The following is a 20,924-nucleotide window of genomic DNA, read 5'->3' on the forward strand; positions in this document are numbered from 1 at the left end:
TCAACTGTTAAAAACAAATTAAGTTGGTTTAAAAAGTTTTGGAAAATGACTATAAATATTTTAGCTAGCTACCTTAAAATTAAGATCAAATTCATGAAAAGCAGCAAGGATTGTCATATTTCAAAAATGGTACTGAAACCAGGAATTAATGGAAAATATAAAAATACAAAGAGTCTGAGATTACAGGATCTCAAATTATGTTACAAAATATTAATCATCAAAAAAAAGATGGGAGAAGTAGATCCAGGAATAAGATTATAAAAACATGATCTAGAAGAATATTAACAATATTGCTCAATGTTTCTTAATTCCAAGAACTATTGAGCAAAGTATTCTGCTTCAGAAGTATAATTAGCAAAACCAAAAAATGATTCAGCAGAAAATAACTTTAGACCAAGATATCATTCTATCACAACCAGCTAAACCATGACTAATGTAATTCAATCCATAATGTTTTGTTTGTAGATGCTCAACCTTTCCTATAGTGATATTTTGACTATTTAGGATTTTTTAAAAACTAAAATAACTACTTATTTGCCATCTTCTATGATCTTTTCAACTATGTATCTAAAATTATATATACATGTAAAAATATTGTAATATATGACTTTTGAATCTTGCATCTCTTCCTCTGCCTCATTCCCCACATTTCTTTATAAAATTTATCACTTTATAATATAATATTCCATTGTCATATCACAATTAAATGTCATATCCCAATTGTAAGATATATTATTATTTTTTGGTGAGGCAATTGGGATTAAGTGATTTCCCATGATCACACAGCTAGTGAGTTTTAAATGTCTGAGCTCACATTTGAACTCAGGTCCTCCTGACTTTAAGTTGGTGTTCTATCCACTGTGCTACCTAACTGTCCCCTACCTTTTTTTTAAGGAAATGTATTTTTAACCAAATAAGAGAGAGAGAGAGCTAATTACAAACTATAAAAAAGATAACATTGATTATTTGAAACTGAAAAGCATTTGCATTAACAAAGTTTTAGTACACTTAGGATAAGACAGGAAGTGATCTAATAAGAAAAGAAATCATATATATCAAAAGTCTCTGGATAAAGATTTTAAAACCCAGTAAAAACTAAACACACACACACACACACACATCTGTATGACTAATAGCCATTTTTCAATAGATTATTAGGTAGCTAAAGGATATAAACAAACATTTCTCTGAAAACTGTAGAGAACCACAAGAAAAAATGTTGAAATAACTAATAATGACAGAAATGCAAATCAAAATAAACTTGCGATTTTATCACATACTGTGCAAAGTGGTAAAAAATGACAAAAAATTGGCAACAGTCAATGTTGGAGGGATTGTAGAATGATAAGCACACTAATACACTATTAGTGGAGCTGTAAAATAGTCAAATGGAAAGCAATTTGGAATCATGCAAATAAAGTTAACTAAAATGTCCCTATCCTTTGGACCCGAAACTCTATTACTGCTTTTATACCTCAAGGAAGTCTTACATAAGAAATCCTCATAAACTCCAAAATATTTATGGCATCATTATGTGGAAACAAAGTAGATCCCCATCAATTGGGGAACAGAGCAACAAAATGTCATTTATGATATAAAAGTAATAGAGTATTATCATACTATATGAAAAAATGATGATTGTTGTTATGGTACAGGAGTCACCTGCCAGTGGCTGCTGGAGTTCTAACTCAGACCTGTAGTATGGATCTCTTCATGTGAGAGGATGTTAGGATTTTTATAAGGTGCTAAGTCACTGGAATGGATATAATTATCTAATTTATCATGGTACTTAATAGTTACCTAGTTCAGTAATGTATTTACTAGAATTCCATGAGATTCACACTTTTAAGAGAGCATACTTTCAAGGAGCTCCCATAAGCCCAGGGAGAACCCACAAGCCCACTCTAGGAGGTAGAGTCTGATTCCCACACTCTAGGAGATTCAGAGTCAAGAGAGTCATTCGAGATTCCACCATGGTGCTGACTAGAGACACTGGGGAAGACGAGAGGGAGCTAGAGGCTGAAGCTGGAAGAGACAAAGGACTAGCAGCAAGAGCTTTTGGGAACCAAGGAGAAAGGAAGACCTCCAGAGAACTAGCCGATCCCCCAAGTGAAGGAGCTAAGATTTGGGAAGAGACAGTAAAGGACTTTAACTTCTGGCTGGATTTGGGATTGTTGAACTGAACTGAAACTAAGGCTGCCTCCAGGAACTCCCTAAAAAATCCTGCTCCAAGAGAATGATTACAATTTAGAGAAATAGAATTTTACAAGAGGATGATGACGATACAAGGAGACTGAAAGGAAGTTGCTGTTCTCTGACCTCTCATTGAGGGAGTTACATTGTCTGACCTCTCTCTTCTTTCCTCTGCCTCCAATTTATTTCATTCCCAGTACACAAGCAAGTCTTCCCTGCAGCTCCTTCAGATGTTATGATCCACAGCTGTGGAGGCTGTAGGAGAATTAATTCATCTGCCCCTTCACTTAGGCATGGTCCTTAACAAATTGTGATGATAGGTAAGCAGAAAATGAAGATCTACAACATTAGCATTGGAAAGAATAACTATGCACCAAAATAAAATAAAAAGTAACTAGCAAAATTATTGAGCAGGATAAAGGGATATGAGTGCTCCTCTAGCCCACCCTTTCATGGAGATAGGAGATCAACAGATATTATAATGTTTTCATCAGATATCATATATATTTTAATCATTTTTCTATGTTATGCTCATTTTTTTTTTCCTTCTCTAAAAAAATACTATTTGTCATGGGATGGCTCTCCGAGGGAAGGGGACACAGGGATACCTGGAATAACTATGATGATATAAGAAACAAAAAATACCAACAAAAACTTATTTTAAAAAGTCAGGAGTAGATAAGGTAAAAAAAAAAAAAATTTAAGTAAGTTCAAAGAACCCAGGTTAAGAACCGTACTGTAATCTGTACCCTTCCTTTTATAGTTTATTAAACTGAGGTCAGAAGAGATTAAATAACAGCCCAGGTCACACAGGTAGCAAGTTGCAGAGAAGGCACTTGAATCTAGGTCCAACGGACTCCAACTCTAATGCCCTTTTCACTGTATCATGTCTTCAACCTATGTTATGATCAATTTTATAATTATCATCGCACATTATCCTATAACATGTTCTCCAAAAAGTCTGTGCCAATTTATATTTCCACTAAGAATGTAACAGAATTTCTTTTTTTTTAACCATTAAACTCACAATAAAATAAGCTGAATTTTATAATTTCAGATTATTTTCTTCCAATTTTATGGGGATGCCTCAGTTTTTCATTTACGTTTTTCTTCCTTCTGAGAACTTTGCCTCATATTTTATTGAAAAAATTGAGGCTATTCATTTTGAAGGGGCCTTCTCTCAATGTTAATCTCACCTCTCATCTCATATTACTCGGGTACTTTCTGCCACTATCTTCTTCACCTGTATCTCATCTGAAGAAGTAGCTCTACTTGCTAAGGCTAATCCTTCTATCTAAAAAAGTGACCCCCATTTTGTCCCATCTCCTCTGGCAGTTTGCTCCCTCTATAATCCCCACTTTTTCACTTCTTTTTAATATTTCCCTATTTACTGATTCCCTACTGCCTATAAACATGCCCTTGTCTCCCTCATTCTCAAAAAATCTTTCACTTCAGTCTTCCATCCCCATTAACTATTGTCCCAATTCTCTTCAGACACTTGTGGCTAAACTTGAGGCTACCTACAATAAATGTCTCCACTTTCCTTTTTGAAACTTTCTGAACTCTTTATGACCAGGCTTCTGGCCACATCATTCAACTATATATTTCTTTCTTTAAAGCTCTTAGAACATCAGTTTCCTTTACTGGGTCTTCATTTAAAGTCATGTCCATAGGGTTCTGTCCTGGACCTTCTTTTTTCCTCCTACACTACTTCAGTTGGTAACCTCAGCTCTCAAGGATGTAATTATTATCATCTTTGTGCTAATTACTCTCCAACTTAATTAAATTTCCCTCATCTTACTTCTCCATGCTTTTACTCTTTTTTTCTTCACTCAGACTCTTTAGTTTCCCTGGCTTCCTTCCAAATCCAACCCAAATCCAAATATATGCTGGAGGTCCTTTCCATCTACTCCCACTCCACACTAGTGTTTTCTCTCTGTGATTATATTCTCTATTCTATATGTATCCTGTATAATCATATTTATTTGCATGCAGTCTTCATTATTAGACTGAGATCCTTCAGGTACAATGTTTCTGCCTTGCTTTGTATCCTCAACACTTAGAGTTCTTGGCACAAAAATGCTTACGAAATTTTGATTCAGTGAAGTAAATAGGAATATTAGCACATATTAGCATTTAACAGGAGTTTTTAATATTGAAATGACATGTATTGCTCTGTAGCCCAAAAGCTTAAAATTTATGGACAAATTAACACTCACTTAAAGCAAATACACAGTGACTTATAACAAGTATAAAATAATACGGCAAAAATTATATCTTCATGCAAAAAATAGATTGGTAGAAAGGAGATAATTATGCTTAGTAAAATTAACATGTGTGAAGGCCCAAAAGAATTTATTGGCAAATTAAGACACAGAATGGAAAGCAGATTGCCAGTTAGTGCAGAGTTATGCTGGGTAACAAGAAAATTAGATCCAAAAGACAAGACTAAGGAATCAATTTTGTTATATGAAACTATAATCTCAAAGAGAAACATAGAGGCACAATGTTTTATATGATCTTTGTTTTGAAATTAAGCTTTTGAAACTTAAAAATTTATATAAGAGGAAAAGTAGACAATAGATTTTTTTAATAGAGGGATAACTTTTTAGGTTTTCATTTACATCTGTAGTTGTTGGTCAAATGCTATGGAGTAGAAAAACTTTGGTTATGTGACTGCCTGCAATACTCCAAACAAAGTATATAGTAGGGGCTTAAAATAGGTTGGTCCTGTGGAAATGTAGTTCATGTCTTAGAGATATCACTGGGGAAATGCAAGATAAAGATAAGAAAGGAGTATAAAAGATGTCAAAGCTATAAGACTAGAAAACTAAGATGATGATGAATATTAATGGCACTGGAGAAGCTAGGAAATATTTGGGGAAGGCAAAGTTAAAAACATTTTTTTCTAACACAATAAGTGAATATTTAATCACCATATCCTTTTCCCAAGTAAGTCAAATTATGACATACTCTTGTCTATCCATACATATTTTAGACAATGATAGAGCTTATGCTCAAGTTAATCTGATATTAGAAGGGTATTTATTAATGTAAAATGCTATTAAATCCTAGAAATTAATGCTTAAAAAAAAAAATCCTTTTTATGTTAGTGACAAAAATATCTAAAGAAAGGATCATTCTACTATGGACAGAAAAGTTGTATAACAATTGCCAAATATCAAATCAATATATGAAAGGATAAGCAGCATATTATATTCAACAGATGACATGTATAACACATGAAAGATTTGTATTTTAAAGAATTTATAACTTGACTATTTAGAGTATCAAAAAAGGAGAATCCTGGATGAGAGGTAGTTCAACCATAGCAATCCAGTCTTGGATAAGAACCATATCCATATCTGCAGTCTCAAAAATTATTTCATGAAATATATGAATAGCAAAGGAGCTTTTACAACTTAGAGAAAATGTGAAAGAGTAAAGGGATCCTGATCAAGTAACATGATTTATACAGTGTTTAATACTGTCAAATGTTAATGTGTTTCTTTATTCCCACCAACCTCCTATTCAGAATACATAAAATTCCAGAATCCTGTAAAATATCTCACTACAGATTTGAAGTAAAGCTTAACACAGATACAAAGTAGCTAATATAGCATTAAATGAGCAGAAACAAGTAAACTCAAAAATAGACAAAATAATATTAAGTAGTAAATGCCTTGATGCTGGTGAGAGTTACCATATCTAACCATAATTATCTAACTTTAATAAGTCATACCTGTTGCAAATTTTGCAGGTAAATTCATCAGCATTTTTCCTGGTTCTGGCTGTGGCTTCTGTGCCTGAATAAATGAGGTTAATTTCTGTTTTTTTTCTTTTTTTTCTTTCTTTTATGTTCAGTTTCTGATGTACATGCTTATGATGCCTGCTCAATTGACGTCTGTATTTGAATGTCTGGTCACATAATGAACAAAGAAAGGCCCTGGCTTTCTTGTGTTTGGACATATGCATCTTCAAATCTGTTCTATATAAATGGGAAGGAAAAAACCAAATCAAAACAGAAGAATTCATGGCTAAAATAAATTTCAAGAAGTGCAGTTCCATTTACATTAAAAACTGCTTAAAAAAAGAAAAACAAAAAAACACCAAAAATCTTATGCCTTGGATACAAGATATTAGGTCCATTAACTAGTACCACATCCAAGCTAATAGGAAGCTAATTTAATATTTAACATATCAATGCTGAACAAAATCCAATAAAAAATTCTCCAAGATAGCTTTAAGCAATCAAAATTGAATGCTAAAAAAAAAGATACCATAGTATCCTGTACAATGCTTTTCATTTCAGAGTCTTAGAGCAATTTAAAATTAGATTTATATTTTATGGATATTTAAACCAAAGTCTAAAATGATTTAATAATGATTAAAAAATTATTGACATCCAAATAAGACATCCAGACCTATCTGCTATGTTTTTAATACATACAATCATCTTTCTTATCATTGTAAAAACTTGTTTTGTTCTTGACCACAGACTAACGAGTAGCAACTCAACCTGAAGAAGTATGTTTAAATAGCTATTTGGTAGGTATTTTATTAACTAGTGAAGATAATTTTTAAAAGCAGATTGGCAATGAAACATGATGTCCATTTCTATTTCTACTAAAATTATACAATGAACAGCATTTTCAAGTAAATAAAGATGTAGGGAGTTGCATTATTCTTGTGATGTTTTCCTTTTATTGGGAACAGAACTACACAAAGAATAGGCTACATGATGTTAAGGCTCAACATCTCTGATCCAATTGGACAATTACATAACATCATATAATACTAAATGGTGCAATTCTACTAGAATTTCCTGAAATGAAAAAACAAGAGTAAGCAGCATAATATATTTATCTGAAAACTCACTTTCTAAAGTTCAAAAATTGCTTTATATATTTTAGTCTGAAAAACTGAAAATTCAAAAATTTTTATAGAATAGGTCCTTTAAAAAATTATGCCAAATGATTAGAAAGAAAAAGAGAAAAATGAGGGTAATAAAATGCCTTTAATTTTGGGAAAATCTTTGAAATGAAAGTTCAGAGTAATGCCCTAAGAAATGGCTAAGAAAATAGCTTCTGAAAATTATAAATCATTTAAATGGCTTCTGGGATTTCCTAAAGAATGGACTTTTTGGGGGGAGACAAATTACTTTCATAGAAAAGAATGTAAGAAATTTTGTGATTTCATATATGATATCAAATACAATCTACATGCTGTGAAAGACAACCACAGTAACTATAATAAACATTTCTTAGAGTTTTGCCAAAAATAAATTAACACTAAATTTTTTGCATCATTAGGGGATTTAGCATATTGTCAATCTACCAATGACAAATATACCAACCATGAGATAGATTACTAACTTGATTTAAAAAAAAAAAAAAAGTCTTTTTAAAAAAATTTTAATCAAAATCCAATCTTTATTTGCTTTAAAACACTAAAAAAAAGAAAATCTCTTTCCCAGGATTCTTGATATACTATCATCTCCTTCTGCCACCCTGCTCTCAATTTCCCCACCTGCTCTTAATCCTTGAAATTTCAAACAAATTAGTTTCAAAAGAGAGTTATGATAAAGGTTACCTACATTCTGAAGAACTTTTTTTCACACTCAGTACATGGATGTGGGTTGGCATTATAGTCATGGGTACTATTCAGATGTTTGTGGACCTTAGGCCAATCGCTATCTGTTTTAAAGATTTAAAAAATAAAAACAAAAACAGAAATATATGCATTTAGAAGAACTATTAAATTACAATTTTTGGCATGTTTTAATATTAGTGGCTACCAGAAATTCTTTTATTGTGATTATATTCAGTACACATACTGTAAGCATAATTTTTAAATTATATTATAGATTATCTCCACTAAAGTCCTCCTTGAATGTTTCATTAGGACACAGATTAGATTCTGAATTCTCAAAGCCTGTGCCACTGGCAGGGGCAAATTCCAAGAAATCTTCAAATATGGTACTGATGATTATTTTATATATCTTGTTTAAAGACCAGCCTGGCTCAGTTCAGAGAGATTACTAGGAAACTGGTCACCATGAAGTTTTTGGTAATAATTCAAGAAAACTGCCTGAGACATGGAGGGGCTATAATCTGCAGAGAAAAGAAATTGAATCACCAATCTTTTCTAATATATATATATATATATATATATATATATATATTTATCACTAGATATCAAATAATCTAGTGCTATCAAAAATAAAGTGTAGTTCAAGAAACAAAACATAAATGCTGCCTCTAAGGTTAACAAAATATCTTCCCTGAAGTTTCCATAATCTGTTTTGAATAATCTCCCTTGCACATCTGTCCTAACTCCTCTATTTTGCTATTCTGCTTACCTTGAATCTGTGCTCCTCTTTTAGGAGAGTAATTCACTTCATCTAAGAATGACTATCATTAATACACACATAAGAACTGTGGTTTGTTCTCAAATGTGTTCTGGTGGTCTGTGGCTAATCTGCGGGTAAAGTAACTATATCTGAATTTTATTTCTGTAAAATTTATTGAGAGGAACTTTTAAAAATTTATAAACTCTCAAAGGTTCATCCAACAGTTACATTCTCATTTATTTCAGTGAAATTATAGAATTATAACTCAAGAACTAAAAAAAATCTCAAAGACCAGGAATTCTTTTATGGGAAGAGATAAATTAAACAGTCAATAAGGACTTTTTTCCCCTCCAACATGAAATACTACTAAAAGGAAAAAAACAATAACATGACAGAAAGAAACTATAACTGCATTTTCCAAAAACATATTAAAACTTGTTCAGGGATTTTTTATTTAACCTTGCTCTTTGGCTCTGATGATCCCTGAGTAAAATTAGCATAAGAAGGTCCCTGTGTGTAAAGTGATCATTTACAATATTTGTTAACCATGTAAACTATCTGCTATGGAATTTATATTTTGAGTTTGATGACCTTAAAAAATAAAAAGGAAACTTAAAATTATTTTTAAAATTAAAATGAGAATTTGCCACATTTCTTAAGGAAAAAAAGAGTTAACTACTGAATAATACTTTGTCCATGATAAGATCCAAAAATGTAGAGAAAGAAAAGTGCACCAAACTGAAGTGATAGTGAAATCACTGAATAAAATGTGCAAATATTAATTTACAGATAGACATGGAATCATTTTACTCCAATCTTTATAATCTCAAAGAGATAAATTTATTGCAGATTAAATAGAAAAATTACTGAAATGGCAAAATTAGATTTTAAGAATCAAAACTTGGTTATAAAAGTTTACAGAAACCCTTTACATTTTAATGTTATTTTTTTCAAGTGATTACAGGTTGAACCAGAAACATGGGTATGGAATAAGTTGTAGAAATTATAGACTAATAGGAGAAAATGTACCAAAAAGTCATTTTCTACATACACATTTCCATTAGAACTTATTTATATGAAATTGCCCTGTAATTACCACAAATTGTAAGATGCTGATAGTAAAATTGGGTGCATTAGGAAAGCAGGGGAGCACCATTAATGTCTAATACAGAAACCTCCAGAGGTTAATGATGAGCAATGATGAAGCCAACTTTTCAGAGCTCACCAATAAAATCACAGTGAGGGCACTTAAACAAACCTTCATGATGGCAGGCCAAGGAGAGATTTTCTGCTGGATCTGTCTCATAAAGTGGCTTGCCCTCTGGGTGCTGAAGAAGGCCCTTCCTCCCATGGTGACTCTCCTTATGGCCTTTCCAGGCACTCTGGGTCATAAAAACCTTCTCACAAATTAGGCACTGATAGCTCCTCCTCACCCGTTTGTGAGATTTTAAGTGTTTATCCATTAAACTCCACTCAGTCACACTGAAATTACAGTAAAGACACTGAAATCCTTGATTTCCATTATGGCATCTATCATGTATTTCAAGGGCATCTTTGGACATGAACTGCTGGTCACAAGAAGCACATCTTAAATGTCTTTTGTCACCACTCTTTAGGGAGTAAATATCTTTCAATGGTTGAAATGAGTTATTTTTGTCAATTGTGTCTTTTTTATGACTTCTACCTATTTCCTGTTTGGTATCTAATTTGGGTATCTTTTGTTCCATGCCTAGAGATTTCACACTAGAAATACGGCACAAGCCAAGAGACATTAGATGCTCAGACTGGGCTTCTTCATCTTCTTTGCTATTTTTAGATTCAGAGAGATCTGGTGAATAGGACAGTGCATTAGATACCATGGAACTGGGCTCCTCCAGATGGAATTGTCCAGATTCTTCTTCAAATAGTGTGTTTACATCGCACGAGTTGGGTGCATGGGTAGTGTCACTGTGATTATCCAGGCTTATATCACAGCATTCAGGGCTCATGTTATGAAGCATTCTGTACATGGGCAAAAGGAAAGACATTTTCTCCAGATTCTCTTCATTCTCTTTGTTTTCTTGACTTATTTCATCTCCGATACTGTAGGAATCATTTTCATCTGGATCTGTACTCATTTCTTGGCATTCAGAACTAGGATGGCATCCATCCTGTTCATGAATATTAAATACATGTGTCTTGATTTTGTTTTTTATGCTGCTAGTGAACTGGCAAAGCTTACATCTGTATACCTCTACAAGAAACATTTCTACCAGACTTGCAATTTTGGCTTCAAAGCCCTCCACAGAAGTGGAAGATAGCTTGGATGTGGTGATTTCTTCAGATAAATGCACAGTCACAGGTGGTATGTATTGATATTTAAATTTAAATTCATTCATTTTTCAAAAGTACAGCTTATGAGGACCTACAAATAAAAAGAGAATAGTTAAAAGATGTTATGCAATTTTGCAAATAGCCTAACAAGAATTTAGGTAGTCGGTGACTTAGCCTAGGTTCCTAAAAATGTGGAGCATAACATAAATGAAGCTTTTTACTATTGTTATTAAATGTGGGCTATGAGAGGCAATAAGGCATAGTATGTCACCTATTATCAGGAAGACTGAAGGAAGTGAAATGTTCTACTTAATCACATTTCCTAAATATATCAATTCCCAGAATAGTAAAGACTTTTATTTATCTATATGGAGATGTTATTTTTAATATTTATTTTTAAAGTAAAATAAAAATAAAAACCTATTTGAGTTTGCATAGAATATGAGATTCAATTCAAATGAATATTTTAATAAATTTTATTCTTTTAAAAAATGTTTACATTATTTTCATTTCCAAATATGTTCTCCCTTCCTTACCCAAACAACCTTATCCTAGTGATAAAGAAAAAAGAAAAAAGAAAAAAGAAAAAGAAAAAAGAAAAGTAATTCAACCAAATTAACCAAGCCATCCCCCAAATCAGCCAATACATTCAGGGTCCCTAACATCTGCAAACAGAAAGTACATTTTCTTTTCCCTTCTTCAGAGTCAAACTTGTGATTATCTTTCTTCTTGATCTTTCTATTTACATTGTCTCAACGGAATATTTGTAAAGTTCTTACCACTAGTTGCCAGATACAAAGACAAAATTCAAACAGTCCATTCCTTGAGGAATTTACACTCAACTGGGCAAAAACAATGGATACACATATAAATACAAAGTTAATTCAAAAGGAAGAGAGTAAAAATACTGGAGAAGGATGGAGGGGGCAGGGGGAAGGAAGGAGTGTAAATTTAGAAAAGCCTTCTAAAAAGGTGGCATCAGAGCCATGCTTTGAAGGATGTGGCTACTTTAAGTTGTAAAGGTGAAAAGAGTATTTTCCAGATGTGGAAGACCACTTATGCAAAGGCACCGACAGGAGATGGTACAATGTTGTATATATAGAACAGCCAGAACATCAGTTTGGCTAGAATAGAGACTGCATGAAGATGAAGTAATACAAAACAAGACTGGAAAGGTAGGTGGCAGCTAGACGAACTTAAAGAGTGATTTTGTTTTTTATTGCCTCTAAAACAACAGGGAGCCATGAAAAGCTTTCAAAATGGTTAGTGTATATTTTAGAAATATCAATTTGACTGAGTACAGACTAAAACATATTTTAAAAACTTTTTGTTTTGTTTTATGCATGTGTTATGTGCAACATGGCTAAGGAAGAAATGAATTTTGCATGACTTCACATGTATAATAAATATTATATTGCTTGCCTTCTCAAGGGGTAAGAAGGGGGAGAATTTGAAACTCAAAATTTGTAAAAGTCAATGTTAAAAAATTTTACATATAATTGGGAAATATTCAATGAACAAAAGTGTTTTAAAATATCAATCTGAAAGATGAATGGTGAAATGAAAAAATGGAAATAATTAAAATAATTCATATTTCAATTGGCCAAGAAGGAGAGGCCTGAACCTGAACTAAGACAGAGATTTTGTGAGTAGAAAAGAAAGGGTAATATACTGGAAACAAGACTGACAAGACTTGGCAACTGATTGGCTGTTAGGATTGAGAAAGAGAAAAGAATCCAGAATGATGCCAATATTGTAAACTTAGGTGGTATATTTATCCACGTTGGCCATCTTAGGGCATCTGGGACAAAAATCATAGATCCCTTCCAGGGTGAATTAACCTACTCAAGCTGGAACTCCCTCTGAGGTTTATTTGGTATCTATAAGCTTGTGCAAATTATATCTAACTAGCCTCAAACCATGTTTCACATGCATAGATCCTGGACATATTGTTTTCTGTGCTGCTGTCAAAAAATAAAACAAAAGGCTGGAGTAGAATGCTATTATGCTTCTAGAGATTTTTTAAAAGTAAAGATGGAAATCAGATAAGGCAACAATGAAAGGAGATAAAATGGTTACACTTAATGACACCTTGGATAATGAAATATCAATGTTTGCTAAATAAATGGCATGGCATTTATGTGTTTATTTCCCCCCAATAACATGAAAAACAATTAACATGTTTTAAAACTTCAGAGTTCCAAATTCTCTCCCTTCCTTCCTCTCTACCCTTGTCATTGAGAAGGTATATGTAAAGTTATGTAAAACATTTCCACCTCACCCTCCAAAAAAAGAACCTTAAGAAAAATAATGTTTAAAAAATTATGCTTTAATTTGTATTCAGACACAATTGATTCTTTTTGGGGCATAGATTACATTTTTCATCATAAATCCTTCAGAGTGGAGTTGCCTTAGATCATCCTGTTGCAGAAAATAGCAGTCACTTATAGCTGCTGATCATTGTTTATTATTGCTGTTACTTTGTACACCAAACATTTCACTTTGCATGAACTCATTTCTGAAAGTCCAGGTTTTTCTGAGAGCATCCTATTCATCATTTCTTACAGCACAATAGTATACCCATCATAATCATACAGCACAATTTATTTAGCTATTTTCCAGTTGATGGGCATCCCCTCAATTTCCAATTCTTTGCCCTAAGAGCTGCTATAAATATTTTTGTAATATAGGTTCTCCCCTTTAAAAAAAAAATCTTTTTTTTTTTAATATGAAATACATATACATGTATTTCAGAAGTGGTATTATAAGGTCAAAGGTTATGCATGAGTTTATAACCCTTTGGATATAGTTCAACATTGCTCTACAAAATGATTGAATGAGTTCAAAATTCCACCTACAATACATTAATGTCTCATTTCCCCCAATATTCCCTCCAACATTTGTCATTTTCTTTTTTTGTCCTATCAGCTAATAGGTATTAGGTAGTACCTCAGAACTGTTTTAATTTGTATTTCTCCAGTCAATAGTGGGTTTTTTTTTCATATGACTGTAAATATTTTGATTACAAACATTTCATATCTTTTGATTGTCATTTGGGGAATGGCTTTTTCATATGTGTGTATATATATATATATATATATATATATTTAACTCTGTTCCCTATATGTTTGAGAAATGAGACTTAATGAGAGAAATTTGCTTCACAATTCTTTTCACAATTACTATTACTAACTGTATTTCCCTCCTACTCTATTTTCTCTCTTTTCACCCTGTCCCTATTTTGCTTCTGATAACCTCTTCCTCCATTATACCCTCCCTTCTCATATCTCCTTCTCCCTCCCCTACTTTCCTGCACACATCTATATCTTTAAAAAGAAAGGTTAAATGATTTAAGGGGAAATAGCAAAACAGTAATGGTTAGGGACCTCAGCATGTCTTTTTTTCAAGCCTAAACAAATGTAACAAAAAGATAAAACAAGAAACAAATTAAGGACCTAAAGAGTATTTTATTAAGAAGTTAGAATGCTTTGGAGCTCTGGTGATCGGTAAATGGGAACAGAAAAGAACATACACTTCTTACCAAACTGGTGAGACATATGAATTGTTGCAGAGTGAAGAGAGCAAAACCAAATCCATGTAAACAATAACAACAACATTGGTGAGACAAAACTTCGTAAGACTTCATTAAGAACTTTGATCAATAAATATGAAGTCCTATGATTGCAATGGACAGATGAAGCATGTTACTCAGAGTGGGATATATTCAAGATTCAGAATGTTACATTTTCAGAAATAGCCAATATAGGAATTAGTTTTGCTTGACTACAAAGCCTTTGTTTTTCTTGTTTCTTAATTTGGGAATGGTAGGGAGTAAAGATGGAAGGAATAGCTAAGGATACAAATGCCCCAAAGGAAAAATAATAATGATAGACTATAAAAATATATTTTTAAAACACAGAGAAATCAAAAGGAATCAGAAAAAACAAGACAGCTTTGAAAGTAAAATATGAGACTGTATTTAGCATATACTTTAACATATGTAACATGTATGCGCCTACCTCCCATGTAGGGAAGGTGAAAAGTTGGAACAGAAGTTTTTGCAAGGATCAATGTTGAAAAATTACCCATGCATATGTTTTGTCAATAAAAAGCTAGTTAAAAAAAGAAAAAAAAAAGTAAAATATGGGGTCAGTTAAATGGTACAGTGGATAAAATGCCAGCCCTGAAGTCAGGAGAAACTGAGTTCAAATCCAGCCTCAGATACACTGTACTTGCAGTAAGATGTTGGATAAGTCATCTAATCTTGATTGTTTCACACACAAAAAAGTAGCATATTGAATTCATTCTATTTTAAAAGAAAAGCTAATTATATATAATAGAGATTCATAGTTTCATATACATTCCTTCCCATACTCCTAAGTACATGAAAGTATTCACAGATGAAATGTTAAGTTCAGAACAACTGTAAACCAATAACACTAATGGAATATTAACATAAAAATACTAAATAGCAAAGCAACTATACTAACATACTAAAAAGATGATTATACTGCAGATACAGGTAATATTATCAACATTAGGGAAACTATAAACATATCATATTAACATAAAACAATGGAAAATAACATTCATACATGCCAATACAATCTAACTTAACTTTAGTATCATATCAAACAACCAAAGGATTACTTTATAAAATTAAGACTAAATGGAATAATGAAAAGTAGGCAGAAGGAAGAGGATCTAGTAGTAGAGTTTCAACTATAGTCAAAACAATCACTGTTAACAAAAATTGGCAGTAGTTAAAAATAGAAAAGCTGATTAGTAGTACAGACAAAATACAGAAGATACATTAGCAGTTAGTAATTTAATAAACACAAGAACACTAACTACAAGGATAAAGGACTTATTATATCACCCAAACTGCTGAGAAATCAGAACACAGTTCAGGAGAAATTCAGCTTATGACCATGTATCATTTCATATATCTTAATAATCTTCAAATGAATAACAACCTAGATATAAAAATGAAGATACTTTTTGCAATTATGGATAAGAGATAGAGTTAATGATAAAACAAGGGACAGAAAGGTTGTCAGGAAATAAAATGGATAATTTTGACAAGACAAAATTGAAGACTAATGAGTCAAAACAGAAAAAGTTAATTGGGAAAAATTAACTTTGTAGCAAATTTCTGTAAGTCTGATATCAAAATTGTGTAGGGTACACCATAAATCTCACTGAGATTTAAACTAACATAAATAATACTTTAAAACTTTATTAGCTCAAAAATGAAGTAAGACTTTTGGAACAGTCTTACAAATATATAAGAACTAGAGCCATTCCTCCCAAAATTAGTGACTCAAAGGAAGAAACCCAAGCTATCAACAACTGTTCTGGGGAAGAAAAAAAAAAAAAAAAAAAGGCAAATTAAAACAACCTTAAGGTTCTAGCTCATAACCATCATGAAATGAGAAATGACAATCATTGGAGAAGCTGTAAGAGGGGAGATACTCTGTGAAGTGGTCCAATAATTCTGGACCAAAAAATTCTGGAAAGTGAATTGAATTATAATCTAAAAGTCATGAAACTGTTTCATACCCTTGATACAAGGATACCCCTTCTCCAAGAAGAATGAAGACACAGGAAAAGGATCTATATGTACAAAAATACGTATACCAGTGCCTTTTAATTATAGCTATGAATAACTAAAGGGGTGCCTCCCCTTAATTGGTGAATGGCTGAAAAAATTATTATATATAAATAGAATAGCACTGTGCTTTAAGAAAAGATAAATTTGGAGAAACCTGGGAGGACTTGCATAAACTAATGTAGAATGAAGTGAAAAAAAGGGAGTAAGATGATGAAAACATTTGCAACACTTAAAAAAAAACAAACAATGATGAAAGATTTAAAAGAACTCTTATTAGTGAAACAGCCAGTCACAATTTCAGATAGCTAATGTTGAAGTATACTTACCAATTCTTGACAGTGATAAACTCTAAATTAGAAATAGGGGCACGTAGCCTAGATTACACAGTGGATAGAGTACTGGTCTTAAAGGCAGGAGGACATGAGTTTAAATTCAGCCTCTGATACTAAACTAGCTATGTGACCCTGTGGAGTCATTTAACCCCAAGTGCCACATATGCTCCCCAAAAAAGTTAAGATATTGCATGAGACATATATTTTTGAGCACAATCAACAAGTGCAAATTTGTTTTGCTTGAATATGTTACCAGAATAAGGAGAATAAAGGGTGGTGAGGAGTTGAGGATAATGATAGGGATAACAGGAAAAAAGAAAAGTCAAAAGTTATTCAAATACACAAAAGAAAAATCAAAAGACACAAGTAAGAAAGGTAGTGTTAATACTACCAATGTATTCATGCTTTAAAATAAAAAACAGGCTGTACACAATAGATTCACTGTCATATGCAAGGCATTTTCTGTTCTAAGAATAAGAAAATATTTATGTCACATATGTCTCTCTATATATGTCTATACACACACACATATCATAATAAAATATTTGCTCCCCCTCCCAAATTAATCCTACAGATTGTAAAAATTTTCATCTACAAGTCCAGCAAAGTTTATCTGAGGACCAATCTATTTAATTATGAAAACCATAACACTCTAAGGCTAGAGATCACACTCCACCCCTACCCTCCCTGCCCCATACAGCAACTATTAAACATGACCATAAGATATAGAGGAATTGTGAGATGTGTCAGCTGAGAGGATACTCAAGCCAACAAAACCAGAGTTTTTGTTGTTGTTGTTGTTGTTTTTTAACATTCCATACCTTTAATAATAAACAAAAGATTTTAAAAAAACATTTTACAGTCAGTTATTTCAATAAAGAGATATAAATGTAATTTGTAATGAGAATTACGTACCTGTACTTACATTGTTATTGTTTTTAAAATTGAAATATGCCCATAAAAATTTTGGGGGAACCTATCATGTATTATTAATTCTTCTGCCAAGAAAAACAATCTCTAAAAATATCAAGGGAATTAATTACTTTTAAAAGGCAGGAATGAAGGAAGAATAGCACTTATAGGCCTCAAACAATATTATACAGCAACAATCATTAAAAAAAAATTTTTGGTAACCAAAATATATAAACTGACATATAACCAAGTCATTTCCCAACAGATAAGTGCCAAGAGAATATGAACAAATATTTCATAAAATTGTAAATAATTTTAATCATTTAAGACTACTCCATAGCCTTAATAATTAAATCCTAAGTAGTATGTAAATCAAAGAATAAATCATAAAATAATTATGTAAAATAAAATTATGATAATCAAACAACAAATTTCTGAAACACCCTTAAAATATCCTAAGAGAAAAAGTATTTCCTTATAAGCATATTGACATAATAGACTTAAATTAATAAACTAAACATATAAAAATGTCAAAAAAAATTTAATTTAAATTTTAGAAAAATATTTTAAAACCTAGAGACCTAGCAAATAAACAAAATTAGAAAAATAGGGTGTGGAGAGGATTTTAAAAATTGGAGAAGAAAAAAATCATTGGAAAACCAAAAGACTATAGAACTGATAAAATTAAAAGCTGGTTCTTGAATACTAACAAAATTCGTAAACCTTGGGTGGACTTGATTAAAATAAGGAAGTCAGCAAAGCAAAATCAACAAAATAAAATTAAACATAACAAAGCCAGAATAAATTAAAATAATGATCAGAAACTAATAGCCAGCAGGATGGTACACATATCTTGAGCTTTGTAGTTCAAAGTTGTAGTAGCACTAGGTGGATTCAGAGTAATCAGATTCTGCATAAATATAGTGAGTTCCTCTGGAGTAAGAGCCCCATAGGCATATGAGGGGTGAAATGGCCCATGGCAGAAATAGGCAGGACAAAGCTCCTAAATCTAGCAGTAGTGGGTTTATAAATAAATAGCCTGAATACTTTAAGTGGAGAGTGAAAAAGGAGAAGGTAATCTAAGGAAAAGGAAACTGCTATGATTTGTTTCAAAATTGTAAACACAGGAAAAAGATTAAATTCAAAAAGATATAATAGTCTTATACCTGATAAAATTCTTAAAATAATCTTTTTTTCTTTTTCTCTCAGAAAAGGAAATAAGAATTACTGCAAAGGAATTATCAAGGAAAACATTCTGGTCTTGATGGATTTACAGGACAATTCTAAGAAACTTTTTTTTTTTGAGAGAGAGTTTATTTTTATTAAAGTTTTTATTTACAAAACAGATGCATGAATAATTTTTCAACATTGACCCTTGCAAAACCTTCTGTTTCAAATTTTCCCTTCCTTCCCCCATCTCCTGCCCTACATGGCAGGTAGTCCTATATATTAAATATGTTAAAATATATGTTAAATCCAATATATGTATACATATGTATCTTGCTGCATAAGAAAAATCAGATCAAGAAGGAAGGAAAAAAAAACTGCAAAAGAAAAATGTAAGCAAACAACAACAGAGAGAGTGAGAATGTTATGTTGTGGTCCATACTCAGTTCCCATTGTCCTCTCTCTGGGTATAGATGGCTCTCTTCATCACTGAGCAAGTGGGACTGCTAACAAACTTTTAAAGAACAATTAATACTTATATAAATTATTCTCCAAAATTGAGAAAACATTGGAACAATGCCTTTCAAGTTCAATTTCATGGATAAAGCAGGAAACCGCAAATCAAAATAGAAACTATTAGACAATATCATTAATGACATCATAAGTGAAAATAGATTCAAAAAATTTAAATATAATCCTGTTAGACTAAGGCAATATATCTAAGAAATCATTCATTATAATCAAGTTGTATTTATATAAGAAGGTATGAAAGGTTAATTATTAGTAAAACAATAAAATTAATCACATTAAAAATAAAGTTATCCAAAACTATAAGATTAGCTCAACATATACAAACTCATTTACAAAACTCATTAAAAAAAAAAAAAAAACACTATAAAGTATAGGTAAAAAGGGATCTTTTTTAATATCATTAAGAAAACCTTTCTTAAACCCAAAACCAATCATCATGTGCAATGGGACTATACTATCTTTCCCAGTTTATAATAACAAAGCAAGAGGAACAATTAAAATCATAAATTCAGGCAAAGAGACAAAATTATTCCTATCTGTTGACCGCATGATGGTTTAATTATAAACTGGAGTTCTTTAACCTTTTTGTTGTTATAAATTCCATCTCTGTCAAGCTGGTGAAACCTATTTAACCTTTCACAGGATAATTTTTAAATGAATAAAATTTTTAAAAATTTTAGGTAAAAAGATATCAAAGCAAAACAATTATATTGAAATATAGTAATCAAAAACAAAAAGATTTAAAACTTCTTAGAAAATCTTAGAGAAATTAAGCAAGAGACATTAACTGGAACAATTAACAGCTTTAGCAAAGTTGAAGGTACAAAATAAACTCACAAAACACGAAATAATATTTCAATATAATAATCAATAATAATGGAATTTAACAACTCTGTTCAATAAATCCCAAAATATCCATTTTCTAGGTAGTATTCCCTATCAAATAAGAACTTTTTGGGGAAAAAATTTATAAGTACTCTGGTAGAAATTAGACTTAGACCAATATTTTAAAACATTTTACAATAATTAAAAACACACACACACAAACTATATAATCTGAATATTAAAGATCATAGAAGAGATATAGATAATTTGCAACTCTAGCTAAAAGAGGGCAGGTAGCACAATGAGAATACTGAACCTGAAGTATGGAAGAGTCCAAATTCATCATCGGACACTTATTAGCTAAGTAATAATACTGGGCAAATTCTCTTTAACTCTTAACTTTTTATGTTATCATTTATAAAAGAGGAATGATAATAGCATATTTGTAAGGGCTTTGCATATGTTTAAAATGCTTTATAAATGCTACATGGATTAGAAGATATATATTTTTTAATTAAATTAATTTTTAAAATTATTTTCAAAATAAATGCAAGAATAACCTTCAATATTCATTACAAAACCTTGTGTTCCAATTTTTTTCCTCTCCCTTTCCTCTAGGCAGCAAGTAATCCAATATATGTTAAACATGTGTAATTTAGAAGATATATTCTAAATCAAACAAGGA

The 20,924-nt window shown here is 31.6% G+C and overlaps 1 protein-coding gene across 1 annotated transcript in view; it reads right to left on the bottom strand.

The window, feature by feature from the left end:
• Positions 1–20,924, bottom strand: part of LOC141544482 (uncharacterized) — a 44,332-nt gene that overhangs the window by 17,509 nt on the left and 5,899 nt on the right. The window contains exons 2-4 of the mRNA XM_074270725.1: positions 9,804–10,949; positions 7,790–7,889; positions 5,936–6,181 (exon numbers count right to left, since the gene is read on the bottom strand). Coding sequence (XP_074126826.1) covers positions 5,936–6,181; positions 7,790–7,889; positions 9,804–10,923 — 1,466 coding nt within the window. The 5' untranslated portion in view covers positions 10,924–10,949. The remainder of the gene's footprint in view (positions 1–5,935; positions 6,182–7,789; positions 7,890–9,803; positions 10,950–20,924) is intronic.

Source organism: Sminthopsis crassicaudata, chromosome 1 (genome assembly GCF_048593235.1).
Source record: "Sminthopsis crassicaudata isolate SCR6 chromosome 1, ASM4859323v1, whole genome shotgun sequence".
Lineage (NCBI taxonomy): Eukaryota > Metazoa > Chordata > Mammalia > Dasyuromorphia > Dasyuridae > Sminthopsis > Sminthopsis crassicaudata.